The sequence below is a fragment of the Pipra filicauda genome, unplaced genomic scaffold (assembly GCF_003945595.2).
Source record: "Pipra filicauda isolate LSUMZ 115617 unplaced genomic scaffold, ASM394559v2 scaffold112_size3218982_pilon, whole genome shotgun sequence".
NCBI classification, from domain to species: domain Eukaryota; kingdom Metazoa; phylum Chordata; class Aves; order Passeriformes; family Pipridae; genus Pipra; species Pipra filicauda.
Genome location: NW_024103574.1, coordinates 1,414,063 through 1,431,066, shown reverse-complemented (window position 1 = coordinate 1,431,066; position 17,004 = coordinate 1,414,063). Strand labels below are relative to the sequence as shown.

The 17,004-nt window shown below is 39.5% G+C and overlaps 1 protein-coding gene and 1 long non-coding RNA gene across 2 annotated transcripts in view; one reads left to right on the top strand and one right to left on the bottom strand.

Moving 5' to 3' along the window:
• The window catches only part of BTBD8 (BTB domain containing 8), a 40,080-nt gene extending 23,827 nt beyond the window's left edge, over positions 1 to 16,253 (bottom strand). Inside the window, exons 1-7 of the mRNA XM_027712715.2 lie at positions 15,950 to 16,253; positions 15,687 to 15,872; positions 7,720 to 7,994; positions 6,889 to 7,006; positions 3,792 to 3,881; positions 1,552 to 1,632; positions 405 to 501 (exon numbers count right to left, since the gene is read on the bottom strand). Of these exons, the coding sequence (XP_027568516.1) occupies positions 405 to 501; positions 1,552 to 1,632; positions 3,792 to 3,881; positions 6,889 to 7,006; positions 7,720 to 7,994; positions 15,687 to 15,872; positions 15,950 to 16,059 (957 nt within the window). The 5' untranslated portion in view covers positions 16,060 to 16,253. The remainder of the gene's footprint in view (positions 1 to 404; positions 502 to 1,551; positions 1,633 to 3,791; positions 3,882 to 6,888; positions 7,007 to 7,719; positions 7,995 to 15,686; positions 15,873 to 15,949) is intronic.
• A 265-nt stretch (positions 16,254 to 16,518) lies between these two features.
• LOC113983896 overlaps positions 16,519 to 17,004 on the top strand; it is a 44,714-nt gene continuing 44,228 nt past the window's right edge. Inside the window, exon 1 of the long non-coding RNA XR_003539273.2 lies at positions 16,519 to 17,001. This is a non-coding gene — a long non-coding RNA (uncharacterized LOC113983896). The remainder of the gene's footprint in view (positions 17,002 to 17,004) is intronic.

Here is a 17,004-nt window from a genome sequence, read left to right as displayed (position 1 = left end):
AACAGAAATATTTTCTAAATATATGCCCATGAAATATGATATGCAGAAATACAGCATTTCCTTATCTCCACCGAGAACAACTACATTTACAATGGGACATGTTAAATTATGCTCAGCGTAATTTAATATATTGAATTAATCATGTGGAATACTGCTTTTCATCAGCTGGGGTTTGCAAGTTTCTGTAAACAGGTAGATGATACCACAGGCCTTACTCCCATCATCAATCCCAGTGAAATCAGCAGACTCACACATAAGAACAGGGTCTGTTGACAGGGTCTGTTGACTCAAGCTAACACCTTGACCACACAGTTATTAAATATATTTTCAGTAGTATGTGTTAAGTAATAGAATCAAAATTCTTGGGCTTTATAGCTGACAAAGTAGCATGAGAACTGACGTACCTTTTGGAAAAAATTGCAGTAATCTCTTTTCAAAATGTAGATAGCTACTTCTTTTAGCCCATCCAGCCCATACATATCTGCAATGCCCAACATGCGACTGAAGAGAAAGCAACAGAAATCAACAAGTCATTTTGATAAATGCATTTTGCTTACAAGACAATTGACATGCTAATTTCTCACCTCTTTGTTCAGTCAGAACTTACTGCAGAAATATTGATAACCAAGTGTGCAACTTGCCAAAGAATAGTCTTCAAACAGAAACATATATTCACCTAATAATAAACTCTCAGCCACTGAGTTCAGTCTATATAACAGTAAGCCTCAACTACTAGCTGAGAAACTGTTTAGAAGTCTCTCAGTTTCTCTATTTTAAGGATAGCAAGTGAAAAAGATATTTGTGCCAGTGGAGTTTTGGCATTTTGTAGGGTTTTTTGCAAGGATTACATAAAATGTTATGACATCGTTATGTCCCTTTCAAATATTAAAAAGCACAGTAAGCAAATTATTAATTATTTTATATAATAATCAATACAATAATTTTATTTTCTATATCAATTCATTACCTAAACATTAACAGTGGGGCACATTATGAACAATTCCATATTTTTAAGAAATTGCAGCTCTTTACTGTTTAGTGGCAGAGTTCAACATCTCATATAGAAATGGTTTCAGGGAATAATTCACAGATTTCGGAATTTACTTCACTAATACAGGATTATGTGTAAAAAAAGTGATTAAGAACTATCCCAGAAGAAAATGCCAACATCTACATTGGTTCCTATATATCACCTTTTATGGAACTAAGACTCACTACTTAGCCTTCTCATCACTTGAATAATTATTTTAAAATAAATTAAAAATATTAACTGTTATATGCTATCACACATTGTATATATTATTCTGAAAACTAAAAGGAAGGCACAGGCAAATTAGGAATTACTTTGGTATAAAACATCCTCCTGTTTTTCACACTCCTCACACAGTATTCCCAAAACGGCTGGCACACCTTTTCTAGTAGCTGTCAAATAAAGAAGATTCCTTCAACAGCTTTATTTTTGGAATTTTCCTTCTGACTTTTAACTGAGAAAATACAGAACAATCAAATGAACAAAACTACAACTAAAAAATAATAAAAGTTGACATATACCCAACATCAACTTTGTCTGGGAAGTCCAGAATAGCTCCATATATAAAATGCAAGATGACACTCATTTCTGTATGGCTTATGCTGCAAAAAAAAGAAAGAAAAATACAAATAAAGACATGTCCTGAATAAAATGCACTACACTTCTTAGCCAAAGGAAGTTGGTCAAAAAGCTGATACATCATCCAGCTGTTCTGTGAATGGAAGGTAAATGATCTCATAAAATTAAAGCTATTTTCAAGATTACTGCAATGCAAAAGTATCTAAATGGACTACTTTTGGGTGAATTTAGCTACTGAATAATCTTGCTAAAACTTTCTAATACTTTAAATTTTTGAAAATAAGTCATAAGTAGACTAATACCAATAACTATATTATTTACACTGATAATATTCAGAAAGGATTTTTTCATCAGAGCCAAGCACTTCACTAGTAATAAATCAATTATTATTTAACTGCATATTTTAAAATTGTTTTATAATAATTATTTTTTAATTCTTTATTTTATGATATATTTATTTTTTCCGACAATAAAAACCACATTTTGTAGTTTTATTAGAATGCTAAGTAGGAATGTTACATCTCAAAATTTAGAAAGTCTTTACTCAGATTAAGGAAGCTGGAATTCCTACACGGTAGCATTTGCATCCTTTCATAGTCCCAGCACCACAATGCAGAAAGGCACAGAATGCCTATTTTAAATGATGGACACGATCTCCTGAACAACACCTCATTGTACTTGTGTACATACGGTTTTGTGAGCAATCTTCAGAGCCCACAAGTGCTTTGTACATTAGTGTAAATGGAATATAGTCATGCAGATGGAGCTAAGACCCTTTAAAACCTTAGACATGTTTAAGCAACTGACATTGATGACTAAAAACAAAAGGAAAAAAGCCCAATGTTGCAACATGCAGAAAAGCAAAATCAGCACAGTTGTCTCTGTGTATCAGTACACACGATAGCCATGAAGTCACCAAGGAGTCTCCCCAGTCCTGGCAGTTGTTACCTTATGCAGAGTTTTCATTATTTCAGATTAAGCCATACGTACTTTATAAGTGCTACAAAAGAGAGCACAGAAATCAGCACTAAGCAGAAAAGTGAACTGGAGAAGGTAAAATTATGGATATGATTCATGATAACAGAAGTTATGAGACACTGGCATGGGAATGTGCTCATATAAAGATTAACTACTTCTCAGGAGAAAACCTCTAGTGAAAAATTAGGATGAAATTTTCTTAACTACATAGAAATCAATTATAGAGAGAGAAGTGTAAATACCAGAGTAACTGGGGACTATCAGCCCCTAAAACATACCATAAAAACTAAGGAATCAATTAAATTCCAAGTATAATGTTTTATAAGGATTAGGAATTTATAACCAAATCAACAGACAACCTTCCTGATTTTGCAGCAGTATTATTACACTGACAGCAAGTTAAAATTATGATCATTTGAGAAGGTATCACTTGGCCAAGCAATTTTCTATTAACACAAAGCAGTTACATTTTGCAGCACTGTAAGGTACACAGTTCTTCCTGAAGAAAACCGAGTCAGCCTACATCATGCCTGAACAAAAAAGCTAACATGTACACAGATCAGTATTCCTTTGCTCTTAAAGGAAACCTAATGTATTTCAATTGATTTTTCTGATACTGAAAAGAACTAACCTGGCAGTCCCCAGCTTATTTATGAAGTCTTAAGTATTCATCTTACAGTGACAGTTCCATTGTTTTCAGTTCTCACACTGAAAGCCATTGTGAACAAGCACACTAGATAAAGTTGCTTTAGTAAATGCTGCTGGAATATCATAATTAAACACTATGTAGGAGATGTAATTGTTATTTGTCTTTACATTGTAAATATACACTTATTGTACAAATAAGTATGAAAATTATGTTGTTCAGACACTCATAATACTTTTCACAACATGTACAACGTGAAGTGAAAGAAAAGAATTCTCAAATACACTGTGAATACTAAAACATACTCTACAAAAAAGGATTAGTGCCCTTCTGCTGATGAAAAATACTTCTCTGAATCATCTGACAATATTAACAAATACACTACACACACAGTCATCCTGAAGTCAAAGCAGCACTCGGTAAACTCATCGGGCTGGAGAAAAGTGTCAAAGGCAGATTAATCTTCAGTGCTCTGTACACAGCACAGTTGTTACATATTTGCAGTGATTGGAAATTGCCTACCTTTGCTCCCACACGACTTGCAGAGACAACACTTACCCTTGAAGAGTGATGTGCTCTTGGGAGCTCTCAGCCCAACTTCCACTCAGCATAGCAGCAAAGTAACTAGATCTGGCACATAAAATGGCCCTGAGAGACAAAAAGTAAACATTATTCCACTAGATACAAATATTTATTATGAGATTCTTTGATAACATTGACTTAAATCTTTGCCCTTTATGCATTAAGGTGTCAGCTGTATACTGCATACCTTTTCTTCCAGTGTGTTTGGAATTTCAAAATATGCTAGAAACAAACCCAAACAGTACTCTATAAATTCTTCAGTTAAAGCTTGTTTTTAGTATGACTTTGAGATTCACACAGAGGAAATCTATTCTCACAAGCATTTTCCTTTCATATCAAATTTCACATTTATTTCTTCTGTTTTATTTAACAAATAACAGTAAATAACCTTGTGTCTTAAAATTTTTTTTATACTACAAAATGTGTATTTATCAAAATGAAAAGAGAAGTATGTAACGTCTTGTATTCAAAACCCGTTGGCCACCGACCATCACATCCTAAAAGTCAAACACAACTTGATACAAACATATGCTAGAACAATATGATATGTGTTTACAATGCTGTTTAAGAAGAGTTATCAGTTACTTGTATTTACACTTACTACCCTTGTATATTTAAAAGGCATAACTGGCCATAATGGGGCTAATTCAATTTACTACTACTTCCATCAAATAGAAAAAAGAAACCCAGACCAGCAGCCTGTGTAGCTCAGTATCTCTGCCACTATCAGAGTCTTCAAAATATCATGTAAGAACACCTTTGCAACAGGAGCCTCTTAAGGTGGAAGTGCAAGAGCAGAAAGGAAGAGAAGGTAGTGGATGAAAACTGCTTTATGATTTCAGTCTTCCAGACCCACACCAGTTATAGTGTTAGCCTTCATGTATCTTATCTGGGCTATTGCAGCCACAGATAGCATTGTCACACATACTTTTTTTTTCCTGATGCTTACTAAGCTTCCTATTATTTATAAAATTATTTTATGTCACGTATTTCCTGTGGTAGAAAAAGCAAAGTGTTATATTAGGCATGAGAATCCTTTCTGTTACATGTACTTGCTGTCTCTTAAAATGTTTCAGAGCACTCTCATTTTGAGTAGGAAGAAGCATGAAGAATGCTATTTATGGTCTCTTTTCTAGTCGTTATATATTCTGTAATCTCTCATCTCTCTTCCCTCCTCCTGCTTCAGAAGTCTCAATACTTTAAATTAGAAACTTCTCGCACATTCCTTCTGTGATTCATCCAGCAATTATAACAAAGCTTTTACAGAATGTTTCATATCTTAGTGAAATATGTCCACATGTAAATGGGTACTACATCATCAGTTTGAATATGTGAAATTCTGGATACACACGCAATCTTGGTTTTGTAAGATACAATAACACAGTATCACGGAGAGATGGAATACACTTATCTCCAATTTTTCATCTCCTTCCAAATAAATTTTAGTAATGAGCAATGATCAATCGACTTCAAGGGCATAGTTGGAAGTTGTTATTTTAAATAAAACAGGCACTCGGTAGAATACAGACAAGTGTGTATTACCTAAATTTTATCAGTGTATAGTTACAAAACACATGGAGATACCAAATTAATTTGAAGTAAATTTATCTGTGCTTTCCTACCATGATGGTTTGTGCCAATTTTATCACCAAACAAACTGGACTCGCTCCATGCAGAGCTCTGTAAGAACACAACACAACACTAGGAAAACTCTCTCAGAGCACTGCTACTCACACTGGAAAGTCTGTTGGAAGTTCATAGGACTTCATGAGAAAGTAAGGAATACTGAGACAAGTGGGTGGCAGAGTGTGGGGGCTTAAACTGTTTCCTGTTTGAAAACTTTAAAAAAAAGCCCTTAAAGGAAGTAAATAATTCTGGTGCTTTCACCACAACGATACCCAAAGTTAGATTTCCCTTATTAGCTCCTACTGTTGACATGACACAGCACTAAAACAAGCAAGTCTTGTGTCTGTTTCAGAACATCCTTGTTTTTTCTATGATTTACTGCCATATTTTTTGATGCTAGTTAAACTAGATACATTGCTCCAGGCAGGAAGTGGCCTAAATTAAAGAAGCTCTTTAGAGCTGATAGAATCTCTCTTTTCATTTTTTTTTTTCTCATTAAGTATTTTTTTTCTCAAAGTTATGGATCTGAGAACATGTCTTCTTATAGTGTAGAACAGAAGAAATAAACATGCTTAACTATACTACATTCTGGAAATTTAGTATACATCCTAGCTCTATTATTTAAAAAAATAAAATAGCCCTACACACTATTATGACATGTCTTTTGTAATACTTGTAACATCAGTAATAACCCCCCCAGCTTTGAGTTGAGAAAATACTATAAACAGCGGAGGGTTTTTCTAGTCTCTCTCAGTGATTTTTATACTCAAAGGGAACAAAATACAGGCTCTCTAGTTTGCTATCTCAAATGCAGACTTATATCAAAGGTACAAGGAATGGCACTGACACTTTAATTTGCTTTCCCAAGCTACAGGAGTACAACAAGCCAAAGTCCTGAAACGGCCGTGGACTTTAGATCTAATAAAGTCTGCTGACAATCTTTACACCTATATCACTGAAGCAATTAAAGTAAAATCAGATTCTGTATGCACAGATTCTGAAAAGCAGGAAAAAAAATTACTATTCCAGAATTTTTCTACCTATATGGAAATTTTATTCAGCACTAATAGCTGAATAGTTTATGAATAGATTTTTAATTTTCTTTACAGACCATAGATTATCTTTTATTATCTTATATTTATTTATATATAAAAAGTTAGCAAAATAAACTACACAGTATTGATACATGAGTATGTACTCATCGTATGAGTTTACAGTGGCAATCTTAGAAGTGCTAAAAGTGCAGCTGTTTTCACAACAGTTACTGTTGATGAGATAAATAATACTGATTAGTATCAAAGTATGGCCACTTCAGACATAAGACCTAAAAACTATAACAGTTCACAGCTAGGGAACAGCACCGGCAGTAACCTCCAACAGATATACAGTAACAACAGTGTTAGAAGGCTTTTGGTTGAAAAATTTTTTACTGTAAATACTTATATACCTGTGAGCTTGAAAATCTTTGCCTTCTATGCAAATATTAATATCTGGACAACAGCACTTCTTGTAGAGCATCATTAAGTCTTCTCCTAATACAGATGCAGTTTCTAGTCTGGAGTTACCTGCAGATGGAGAGAAATAGCTATTTTCACTCTGTCTAGTGTAGAGCAGACTATTGACAGTACATAGAAAACTTAAAATTTTGAAAAGAAGAATCTGACACGAAAGCTAGGATTTTCCTTGAAGGGTTTTCCGGACCTTGCATTTTACTTCTCGTTTTGACTTGAGATATCAGAAATTTGACCAATGCTCCATATTTGGTACCTACAGAAGAACCTCTGCATTAAAGTAGAAGGGTCATGCAGTGCTACAAATTTGCTGCATGATCCTCTGTTACTGACACAGCTGTAGCAGCCAACACCTCTGGTGAAGATGCATTTCCTCATATTGTTTCATTCACAACTGTAGTATGGAAGACTCTTAAAAGTTCCAAAACCCTCATAACATAAAACAACACTGGAACTAGTGCAATCTGCGAGAAAAGGAAGGGGATGGAGATACTCTGCTGTGGGGAAGTTCCACATGGCGAGGGCTCGAGTTTCCTGATGCCTGACAATCCTGTCAGATTTATTATGCTGCACATTGGCTAGGAACAGTTCCTGCCAAACTTCTGCAGCAATTCATTTTTTCAAAGTGTGAGGGAATGAGGTAGACCACAGGAAAGAATATCCATGTAAACCATGCTATAAAAGTAATTTTAATTTTTGCCTGCATTTTTACAACTGAATAATTATTTAAAAGACAAAAAGAAAGAAAAGTATAATTCCAAACCTACCTGCAGTGTCATTGTTGCTTTCTGCATCAACGACTGCTTCTGGAATTTCCTCAACACAAGACGAACAAGCAACTTCTTTCTGCACAGGCACAGCTCCACTTGGAGTATTCTGTTCAACAGGTGGTTTTTTGCTTTCTCTGAGACAATTTACATTTGTTTGAGTGTTCTGAAGAGTAGCAATGTTGTTTTCATGTATTAATTTGGGTTCCAATACTTTTTTCATCATAGCCAGCTCCTCAGCTTCTTTAAGATTTTTATCAGATGAATATACAAGCCTAGAAGATGACACTAACTTTTACACCTGTAATTTCTTAATTGATCAAACCAAACAAATAAAAAATGACATTTTTTTATGTAAGAAAGTACATGACCAGAAAACAAAAGCTGGACTCTACAGTGCTTAGAAAAACCTCACCTTTTAAAAATTGTATCTCTGGAAAACTTATTTCTGCAATGCTTGAAAAGCATAAACAAGCGCTACAAGTAAAATGTAATATAAGGTTAAAAGGAACTGAGGTATAAATCTTAGTATGAGCAAAAGAAGACATTTGATTGTCCTTTAATATAATCAATTCTAACATCAAGGTTGCAAGTACAAAGTCATAATAATTGTATAGAGATATAAATGAATTGGGGAAATAAATTTTAATTTCAAAGGAAGTACTTGAAAGCACAAAAATCTGCAGTTAAGATCACCCAAGAACTTTCATTTTGCCCATATTCCAGCTTCCCACTTTCCCATCTGTTTCACCAGCTTATTTTTGGCTCAAGATCTGGAAGGCTAACAAAGCCTGCAGTCTGTGACTGCAAAGATTTTGTATTTATAGAAAGATACTGCACTCCAACAACTTAATGGAGCCTTACAAAGCCAATGTGAACAGATAACATGCTTCATCCGTGGTTTCATACCATAGGGATGAAGTTAACAAAGTTTAACAGAAGAGCTACAGTTACTTTGGATGTAGCAGACATGTGCTTAGAGATCTGCATCGAGTCACTGGTTCCATGGTAAAGAGGCTTTTTTGTTAATACTGGGAACACAGTAATCTGAGTATGCCACTTGGACACTGTCCTCTAAAGGGGCTGAGAAAACATACAAAGAAATCATCTTCGTTCTTAAGTCCTTCTTAAGTATTTGAAGGATTGAGATAGGCAGAATTTTCTTTTGTGTATGTGATACAGGTCCTCACCAAGTGAAATTGAGGAGAAATGAGAATGCAGGGAATAAGAATTTTAATATTTTATTAGATTTTCGAAAGCAAGGGCCAGGAAAAGGTGTGACAGGATTTCACATTGAAAGATTGGTGGACCCTTTTTACACGGGATTTTAAGGTTGTTGTATCTGTATGTGTATTCATAGAAATTCAGCAGGTTATCTTCATATTAGAGTCCTGCTTAATACAGACTGTAAATTTACTATTTTGAAAGACTCATGGAGGCATCCTTTATTTTACTTCACAGACAGCAATAATGATTTTAGCACATCTTTTAGAAATTTCCTTTTATCTTAGTTAAAATCCCATCAGATATTTCCAGATTGCATAATTCGGCAGTTTTCTAAAACCTGTTACAGAAAACTTTCCTTGGCAGTACTCTCTATTTTATAGACTCATTTCTAAAGCAGAGTGAAGCTTTCTAGACTGTCTTCTAGAGAGTATCAAATGGTGCATTTCTGCATAAATAAAAGCTAGGGAAATCTGTCATCCACAGCAAAATGCATAGCTTGGACCTTGGAGCTCAGATGATTTAGTGATAATGTAAAACCATCTCTTTAAAACACAGTTGCTGTAAGAAACCAGAACTCTTACTGCAGAATTATGATAGGAATAGTTTTTAAAAACTGTTCCAAACCTCATGAGTAAGCTTCATTCAATGTGACATCCTAGCTTCATAAGCTAAAGTGCAGAAGATAACAATTCTATAAAGTTATGAATCTCTTCTTTAAATCAGATAGAGGTGTCATCAGAAGGTCTTATATCTTGGTCAGTTTTGAACTGAGTAGTTACAAGTCAGCAGTTTTCATAGTCTTCTGAACAATCTAAGAAGGCCTTACCGCCCTCACAATAAAGAATTTCTTCCTAATATCCAATCTAAACCTACTCTCAGTTTAAAGCCATTCCCTCTTGTCCTTTCACCACATGCCCTTGTCAAAAGTCCCTCTCCAGCTCTCTTGTATAAGCACCCTTTAGGTACTGGAAGGTGCTCTAAGGTCTCCTCAGAGCCTTCTCTTCTCCAGGCTAAACAACCCCAATTCTCTCAGCCTGCCTGCATAAGGTGCCCCAGCCCTCTCATCAGCTTTGTTGCCCTCCTTTGGACTCATTCCAACAGGTCTATGTGTTTCTTATGTTAGGGACCCCAGTCTTGGACACAGTACTCCATGTGGAGTCTCAAGAGAGCAGAGTAGAGGAGGAGAGTCACCTTCCTCGACCCATGGGTCACATCACTTTTGATGCAGCCCAGGATTGGCTTTCTGGGCTGTGAGCACGCACTGCCCGCTCACATTGAGCTTTTCGCCAAGCAACTACAACTCTTTGATGTGCTCATCCAGCCAGTTCCTTATCCACTGAATGGTCCACCCGTCAAACCCATTCCTCTCCAATTTAGAGAGAAGAATGTCACAGTAACTAGATTAGCACCGAAATATCTTCCCTACATGTGTAAAATATCATATTATACAGTTTTACTTTAACAAAGCTATCAGTTACTACAACTAAGTGCCAAAATGAACCCAAAGTATGTTTACTTTTGTTAATAAAAATAACATCGAAAATGTAAGAAATCTCCCTGCCCACAGTTTTAATGCATTAATGTCTAGCAAACCCAACTGCACCAAATACTCTCATGTACTGCATTTAATCTTGGTGGGCTTGCAAAAATATTTCAACAATACACCTATAGCAGTGAATCTGCATTAGTGCCAGTCAGGCCTGTCATATGCACAACTTCAACATACCGTAATCACTTAAGATTCTTCCATTTCCCTTTAGGTTTGCTAAAAGAACCATCTGCTTGATTTTTGCAGCCAAGATGGTTGTTTTAACTTAGCTGATTTCCTGATAGAAGTATTTCAGTAAACTTCTCATGAGATGCAATGTCAAATGCTTCGCTGCCTCACACAGGTGCTGATTAAATTTTCTAATTTCTTGTGAAAGCTCAGCATTTCAGAAGAACCTGATCCTTAAGCAGTTGTGGTCCCAGTGAAAGGTTTTTACCCATTTCTCATAGACTGATTTTTTTTTTCCCCCTTGGGGCATAAATCCATTGCATTAAGATTCTATGCTTTCCAAAGCAAGATCTTAATATCACACACATACTGAATATACTGTGACTTGACAGTTTAGCTTCTCAACTGCCTCCGAAAGATTGAGATTAAATATAAACATGGAACAAAAAAAAAAATCCAGTAAGAAAAAAGACAAACTCATTGTTTCTATGTATATGGAAAGGAGATAAGGTTTGTTATTATTGTCAAGAGACAATAATAACATGTGTTTAAAGCTCACTTTCATCAAAGTAAACAAGTCATCTTAGTGAACGCTTTCTTCCCCCAACAGGATACATCATAAAATCTGAGCTACCAGCTTCATGTTGTACATTACTTATTTCCCTCCTTCCCTCCCTCAGAAAAGTCTTATTCATCTCAGTGACTAACTTAGCTCATATTTATAACCACAAAACTAACCTGGTGCTGTAGTGACAAACTGAGACCAGACAATGTGGTTGTACGAACAAAAGCCATTAAGTTACAACAGCTTGGGTGTTCAAGAGACGCAGATTCCCTAATCCCTTAACTTGGAAAATAAAGACTTTGATTCACAATAATTGTTCTCAACTTTCTCAGTTTTCACTGTTCTTTAGAGATAAGTCTTAACAGAGTATTTTAATTTCCACAATTCAGGACTTATTGTTTCACAAAGTTTAAGACAGTTCCCATGTTGCCACATTAGTAGGGCAAGGTTTGTTAACTCTATTTTTTTTTAGGAGGGATGAATTTTTTTTTCAGCTGTATCACTGATTCCTTTATGAAAGAATATGAAAAGAATAGTTGCTGGGCCAAAAAATGCACCTGTAAGTGCCACAGAAAGCCCTATGCAGTTAGCTTGTTTACAAGTTCCATGAATCAGTCACTCAGAGAAGATACTCCTTGCACGGTACGCTGCACCACATCAATAGGCACGGCTGGTAACAGGATAAAAGGGAAAGACCATATCAGAATAGTTTGTATAAACCATAAAATTTCAAGAACATGGGAGGCATGCTATTCTTCTGAAAGAGTGGTCTGCAATCACAACCCACTAGAGGGGAAAGCATAAGCCTAGATATTAAGGGTAAGATTGCTGAGGCATAAACATAAAGGAATTCAGTGTACATGTGCATAAGTCAGGTTTGTTTCCTCCAAAGTAGCCATTATCCAATGCGGACTATGACAATCTAGGAATCAGTAAGAATAAATTCATGCACAAGTTATTTAAAGAAATATTTCCCTTTTTCACTACTTCGTAATCCAGTGGTATGGAACTGTAACCGGAAATTGTATTTAAAGAACAAATACTAACAAAAGTGCTGTATTTGGTGCAACTGTTTTATGAAAACCTCACGTGCAAGAGAATGTCAAGCTGAAAACAGAGCTAAGCCATCACCTTCTGTAACGTCAGTATGATGTTGTGTAATTTTAACAGATATCTCACCTTATGGCTTGGGGATTTTTTCCCCCCTGCACACAGAAAAGATTCTGATAGACATGAGCAACGAGATTGCAAGAGGTGTGGCCAGGTGACAGATGAAACAGGAACATGCTATAGGGTATCTGTTGTATTCATAGCAGTTACTACAGCCTAAGATTTTTTTATACAAAGGAAAGGTTTACAGAGACTCTGCAGAAAGAAGTTACTGCCATCATGCTGTCTAGGAGTTTACCTTCCAAAATGTTTCTGCCTGCACTTAAGAGAGATGTGGCATCCTTGTACTGCCTGACACAGAACTCTACAAGCATAACACGGTCGAAGCCTTGGCTGGTCTACATTGAATCAACTGCTGGTATAGCAAATTAACCCCTGTGGCAGTAAATGTCACAATGACAATTGTATTTCTTTGTATTTGATTGTATTTATTGCTTTTTAACTGGATCTGTCATTAGGCCCCTCTCTGTCCTTCCCTGACTCAGCTGCCTTCAATACAAATATCAAGAGACAATAATAACTAGATTTTTTATTGCTAAAGCTGTATTTTTTCCAACTGCAAGGGAAAATAAAAAGCGGTTTGCCTCCCAGCTTACAAGATAGTAACGATCTAATGATCTGTGACTGACTGTTGTCCTTCAGGGATGCTAAGTTTTTCTTCCTGAGGCGCACTGCAGAACCCTGCTTAGGCAGTCATCTCCTGCCATCCATGTACTTGGAATTGATGACATTTTTCTAGTGGCATCCTGAAGAGTGACAGGAGGCTATTGGAGGGCACAGTCAATATTACATTAATCAGGCAAAAACACAGGGTGCACAGTGTCTACAATATGGATGCTGCACTTCCTGGTGTCCTCAGATATTCAAGTGTATGGGGGGAAACAAAACACTGCTTAGTTGCTCTTCTATTTCATGCTGGGGCTATGCAGAAAGATCTGCATGAAGCTCACCACGTCCTCCCTCCTGCTCAAAAATGCTCAGAAGTTTGGCAAGAGGAGCTGCACAGCCTTCAGCACACAAGTGACACACAGCCCACATCTCTCCTGATGAAGAGAGACAGAGGCCCAAAGGAAGTGCTGCCTCACTGAGATGCAGGCCAGATATAGCCCGTGAGAAAAGAAAATTCCCAAATCCCCAAGGAAAGATAATTTTTACTTGGGAAGATAAAAGAAAAGCTGAATACAAACAGGAAAGGAAATGAGATTTTTTTATATCTTCGATGAACTCTTCAATACTATATTAGCGTTCCACTTCTCCATACAAAACCAGAACTTTTGTAGAACACAACATCTTTCTCCCAGGAGCTCAGCTGCAGCTACAGGTCTTTGTTACAACTCATCATGGTGGTTCACGTGCTCCAAGAAATAGGCTGGCTTCTGGTAAACCTGAAGCTGTAATTTAAAGGCACCATTTTGCATTTGTGAAGATTAATTAATTAGCATCCAAGAAGCCACTGAGATTCGACAGCCACTGATACTAGCAGAAGTCATTTCAACAATGAATTAGGCTCTTTTCAACTAAGGCTGCTTCCTTTATTTGGTCCAAAGGAGTTCACTGTTGTCAAACTTCAGTGCACTCTGTGGCACAAATTTTCACAGCATGTGCTAGGTTAGAAGACTCAAAAGGTGAAGTATCAAACAGCACTGAAGACTAAGTTAAGAAAAAGCAATCAGCTTGCAAAACACATTTCATACATATCTTAGAACATATAGGGAGGTTCATTTGAAGAATCTAAACTCACTGTGAAAAGATAAAAGGTTTATAATGAGATGAGCTGAGTTTAAAGGTGCTTTTCAATACCATCCTTTTTGGAGAACATGCAGGACTCTAGACATCATTACTTGACTTCTAGCAAACACAGACAAAATTGAAAGCAAGTATCAGTGGACTGTAGGCATATTAAGTGCTTACCATTAGGAAAACAAAAAAAATACTATAACAGTATATAGATAATTAAAATAATTATTCCAAATAATTATGTCCAAATTAATTTGATTTTTTAAAATTTGCAATATCATACTTCTCCATGAAATTCTTATGTGAAGTGAAAGAAATTAGTTATAGCAAAGTAATAATGGAGTCAGGAAAAATACGAGACAAAACCCATGCTGTTTTGTTTCTTACCACTTGTTTTGCTAATGCTCCTGCCAGGCTGTGACAGTAACGTAACAAATGCCTGTTTATCGACCTGTTCCACTACAATGATTCTGTGTTTCAGATATTACTCTGGGTTCAAAAAGTTTTCTTTCATAATTATCATAACTTTAGTACTCCGAATACATATTTTTAGCTATCCGCTGCCTTATTTACAAATTTAAGGAGAGAATGAACAAAACCAATAGGGAGAGGTCAGACTATTTCAGGCACTAAACTTTAAAACTGCAACACCCTCCCCCCCTTCCTCTTGCCAACAATCTCAAGAGCCTGCAGGTACCTACATTTTCTAGGCACATCCTGAATTCATGTGAAATCCCAGAGTGCCTACCACTTCACACCAACGCTGTGTTAGGGAAAGTAGTTGGCACTGCTGCAGCTTTGTTAGAGAAAAGGAGGTCTTTGAAAGAAGGTGAGAGGCATTTATAACGAGGAGGATTGCAAGGTCTGGTGGCAACACTCCTCACATAACTCACCTAAGGTTTGGAGCAAGACATGAGAGATGTTGCATGTGTGGCAATAGGAAAACAGCTGGCAGTGCAAAAACGCGCTGGCCCTTGCACCAGTCCCTGGGGAGCAGCCAGCCCACACGCCTCCCTCTGGGATCCCAGCTCGGATCAAAGCTGTGCCGTCTCTGGCCTAGCCCATGGCTCATTAGGGCTTGAGTGATGAGTTTCTAGCTTTGATGCATTTTCATCCAACTTGATGAAGCTCTCCTAGGTTTCTGTATCCATAACTTTTTTATTTTACGCATGACCTGACAGCGGTTTTTCTTTTCTGTTTCCATTAGGGAATCTTGCTAAGAAGAGTTTTAGTAGGCACAGATAATCTTAGAGGGTATATTCAGGATTTTGGCTGCTTTTTCTCTTTATCTACTAAAAAGCCTTTACATACCATAAAAAGCATGCTGTGGTGGAGAGCACAGCCATGCGCTGTCACCAGAGGGACAAAGGCAGAGGAAAATAAGGAAGTTAAAGAAAAGTCCGCTGCCAATGCTGTTGGAAAGCTGTGAGAATACTGCCTTGAATAGGAAAAGCTTTACAACAGGTGCTAGTGCTGGGAAGCAAGAAGACAGGACACAAGAGAAGCGGTGCCAAGGCCAGCTCATCAGTCCCGCCGCGGCCGCGCACTCACCGCAGGAAGCGCCGGATCTCCGCGGTCCCCACGCCGTCCAGCCGCAGCACCTCGGGGGGCGGCCGCCCCCCTCCCAGGGCGGCGAAGAGCCGTGGCGCCCGCGCCAGCAGCACCGCCCGGTGCGCCCGGAGCGCCGCGTCGCCCACCCGGATGGTCACGTCGGAGCGGGTCCCCTCCGCCAGCAGCCTGCGGGACGGCACCGTTACCGCGTGTCCCCGCCCCGCACGGGGCCGCCCCCGCCTCGGCCACCGCCCCGTGCCCACCTGCCGAGGTCCTGCCGGAGCTGCTCGGCCAGCGCCTCCTTCAGCCGCTGCCGCTCCGCCGCCGCCGGGCTGGGGCCCTTCGGCGCTGCGCCGCCGCCGCACCGCGCCATGTGCCGGCCGCCGCTCCGCTCCGCGCCCCGCGCGGCGGCAGAGGCGCGGGGCGGGGACCAGCCGGTCCCTTGGCGGCGGCCCGCCGTACTCACGGAAACAGCTGGGACAGCGCTCGCGGCCGCGGGCCGTGCCCGCCTTCCCGCCAGGGCAGCGGGAGCAGCGCCGGGAGCCGCGGCAGCCGCGCGGGGCGGGACGCGGCGCCTTCCCCGCTCCGCGCGCGGGGCGTGGCCAGCGCTGCCCTCCGCCAATCAGAGCCGGCGGCGCTGCGCCCGGCCCCGCCCCCGCCGGGGGGTCCGTGCCGGGGGGCGGGACCTCCATCCCGGGGGCGGGGCCTTTGGGCCCGGCCCATCGCGGCTGCCGTCGGGAGAGCGCCCCCTGGCGGCCGCTGCCCCGCCTCACCGGCCCGGCCCCGCCGCGCCCCTCCCGCGCGCGGAGCGGCCCTGACGGAGCGTGGGCTCGAGGGCCGCCCGCGCCCCGTCCGCCCCTGCACCTCCCGCAGGGAAGGGGCAGCAGCCCGCGGGCCGCAACCCTCAGCCAGCTGGTGCTCTGCAGGAAAATCCACACTCCCCATCAGCGGCTGCCTTGCCAAAGAAATAAACTGCTGCTCAGGTGGTAGAAGTCTCTCTATGCCGCCCTCCTGAGGCAAGGGAGAACCTTTCCAATTTCAGAGTGTAAGTGGAAGAAGCACGAAACCATTTTGAGTTGATAAGTGCTGAAAATACTCAGGGAAAAAGGCTTGAAGGCAAGTACCAAACGAGGATGGAAGAGGCAAGATGGATACCATTGTCGTGATCCTGAGGAGACTCCTCTGGGATTTGGTGAAGTGGCCGAGAGGGAGCAGGTTGCCAGCCACGAACTGACACTGGGCAGACAGCACAGCTTGGTCCTTCCTTGCAGGGTCACATCGAGCTGGGAAGAGGCTTTGGAAACCCAACAGGCAGGTG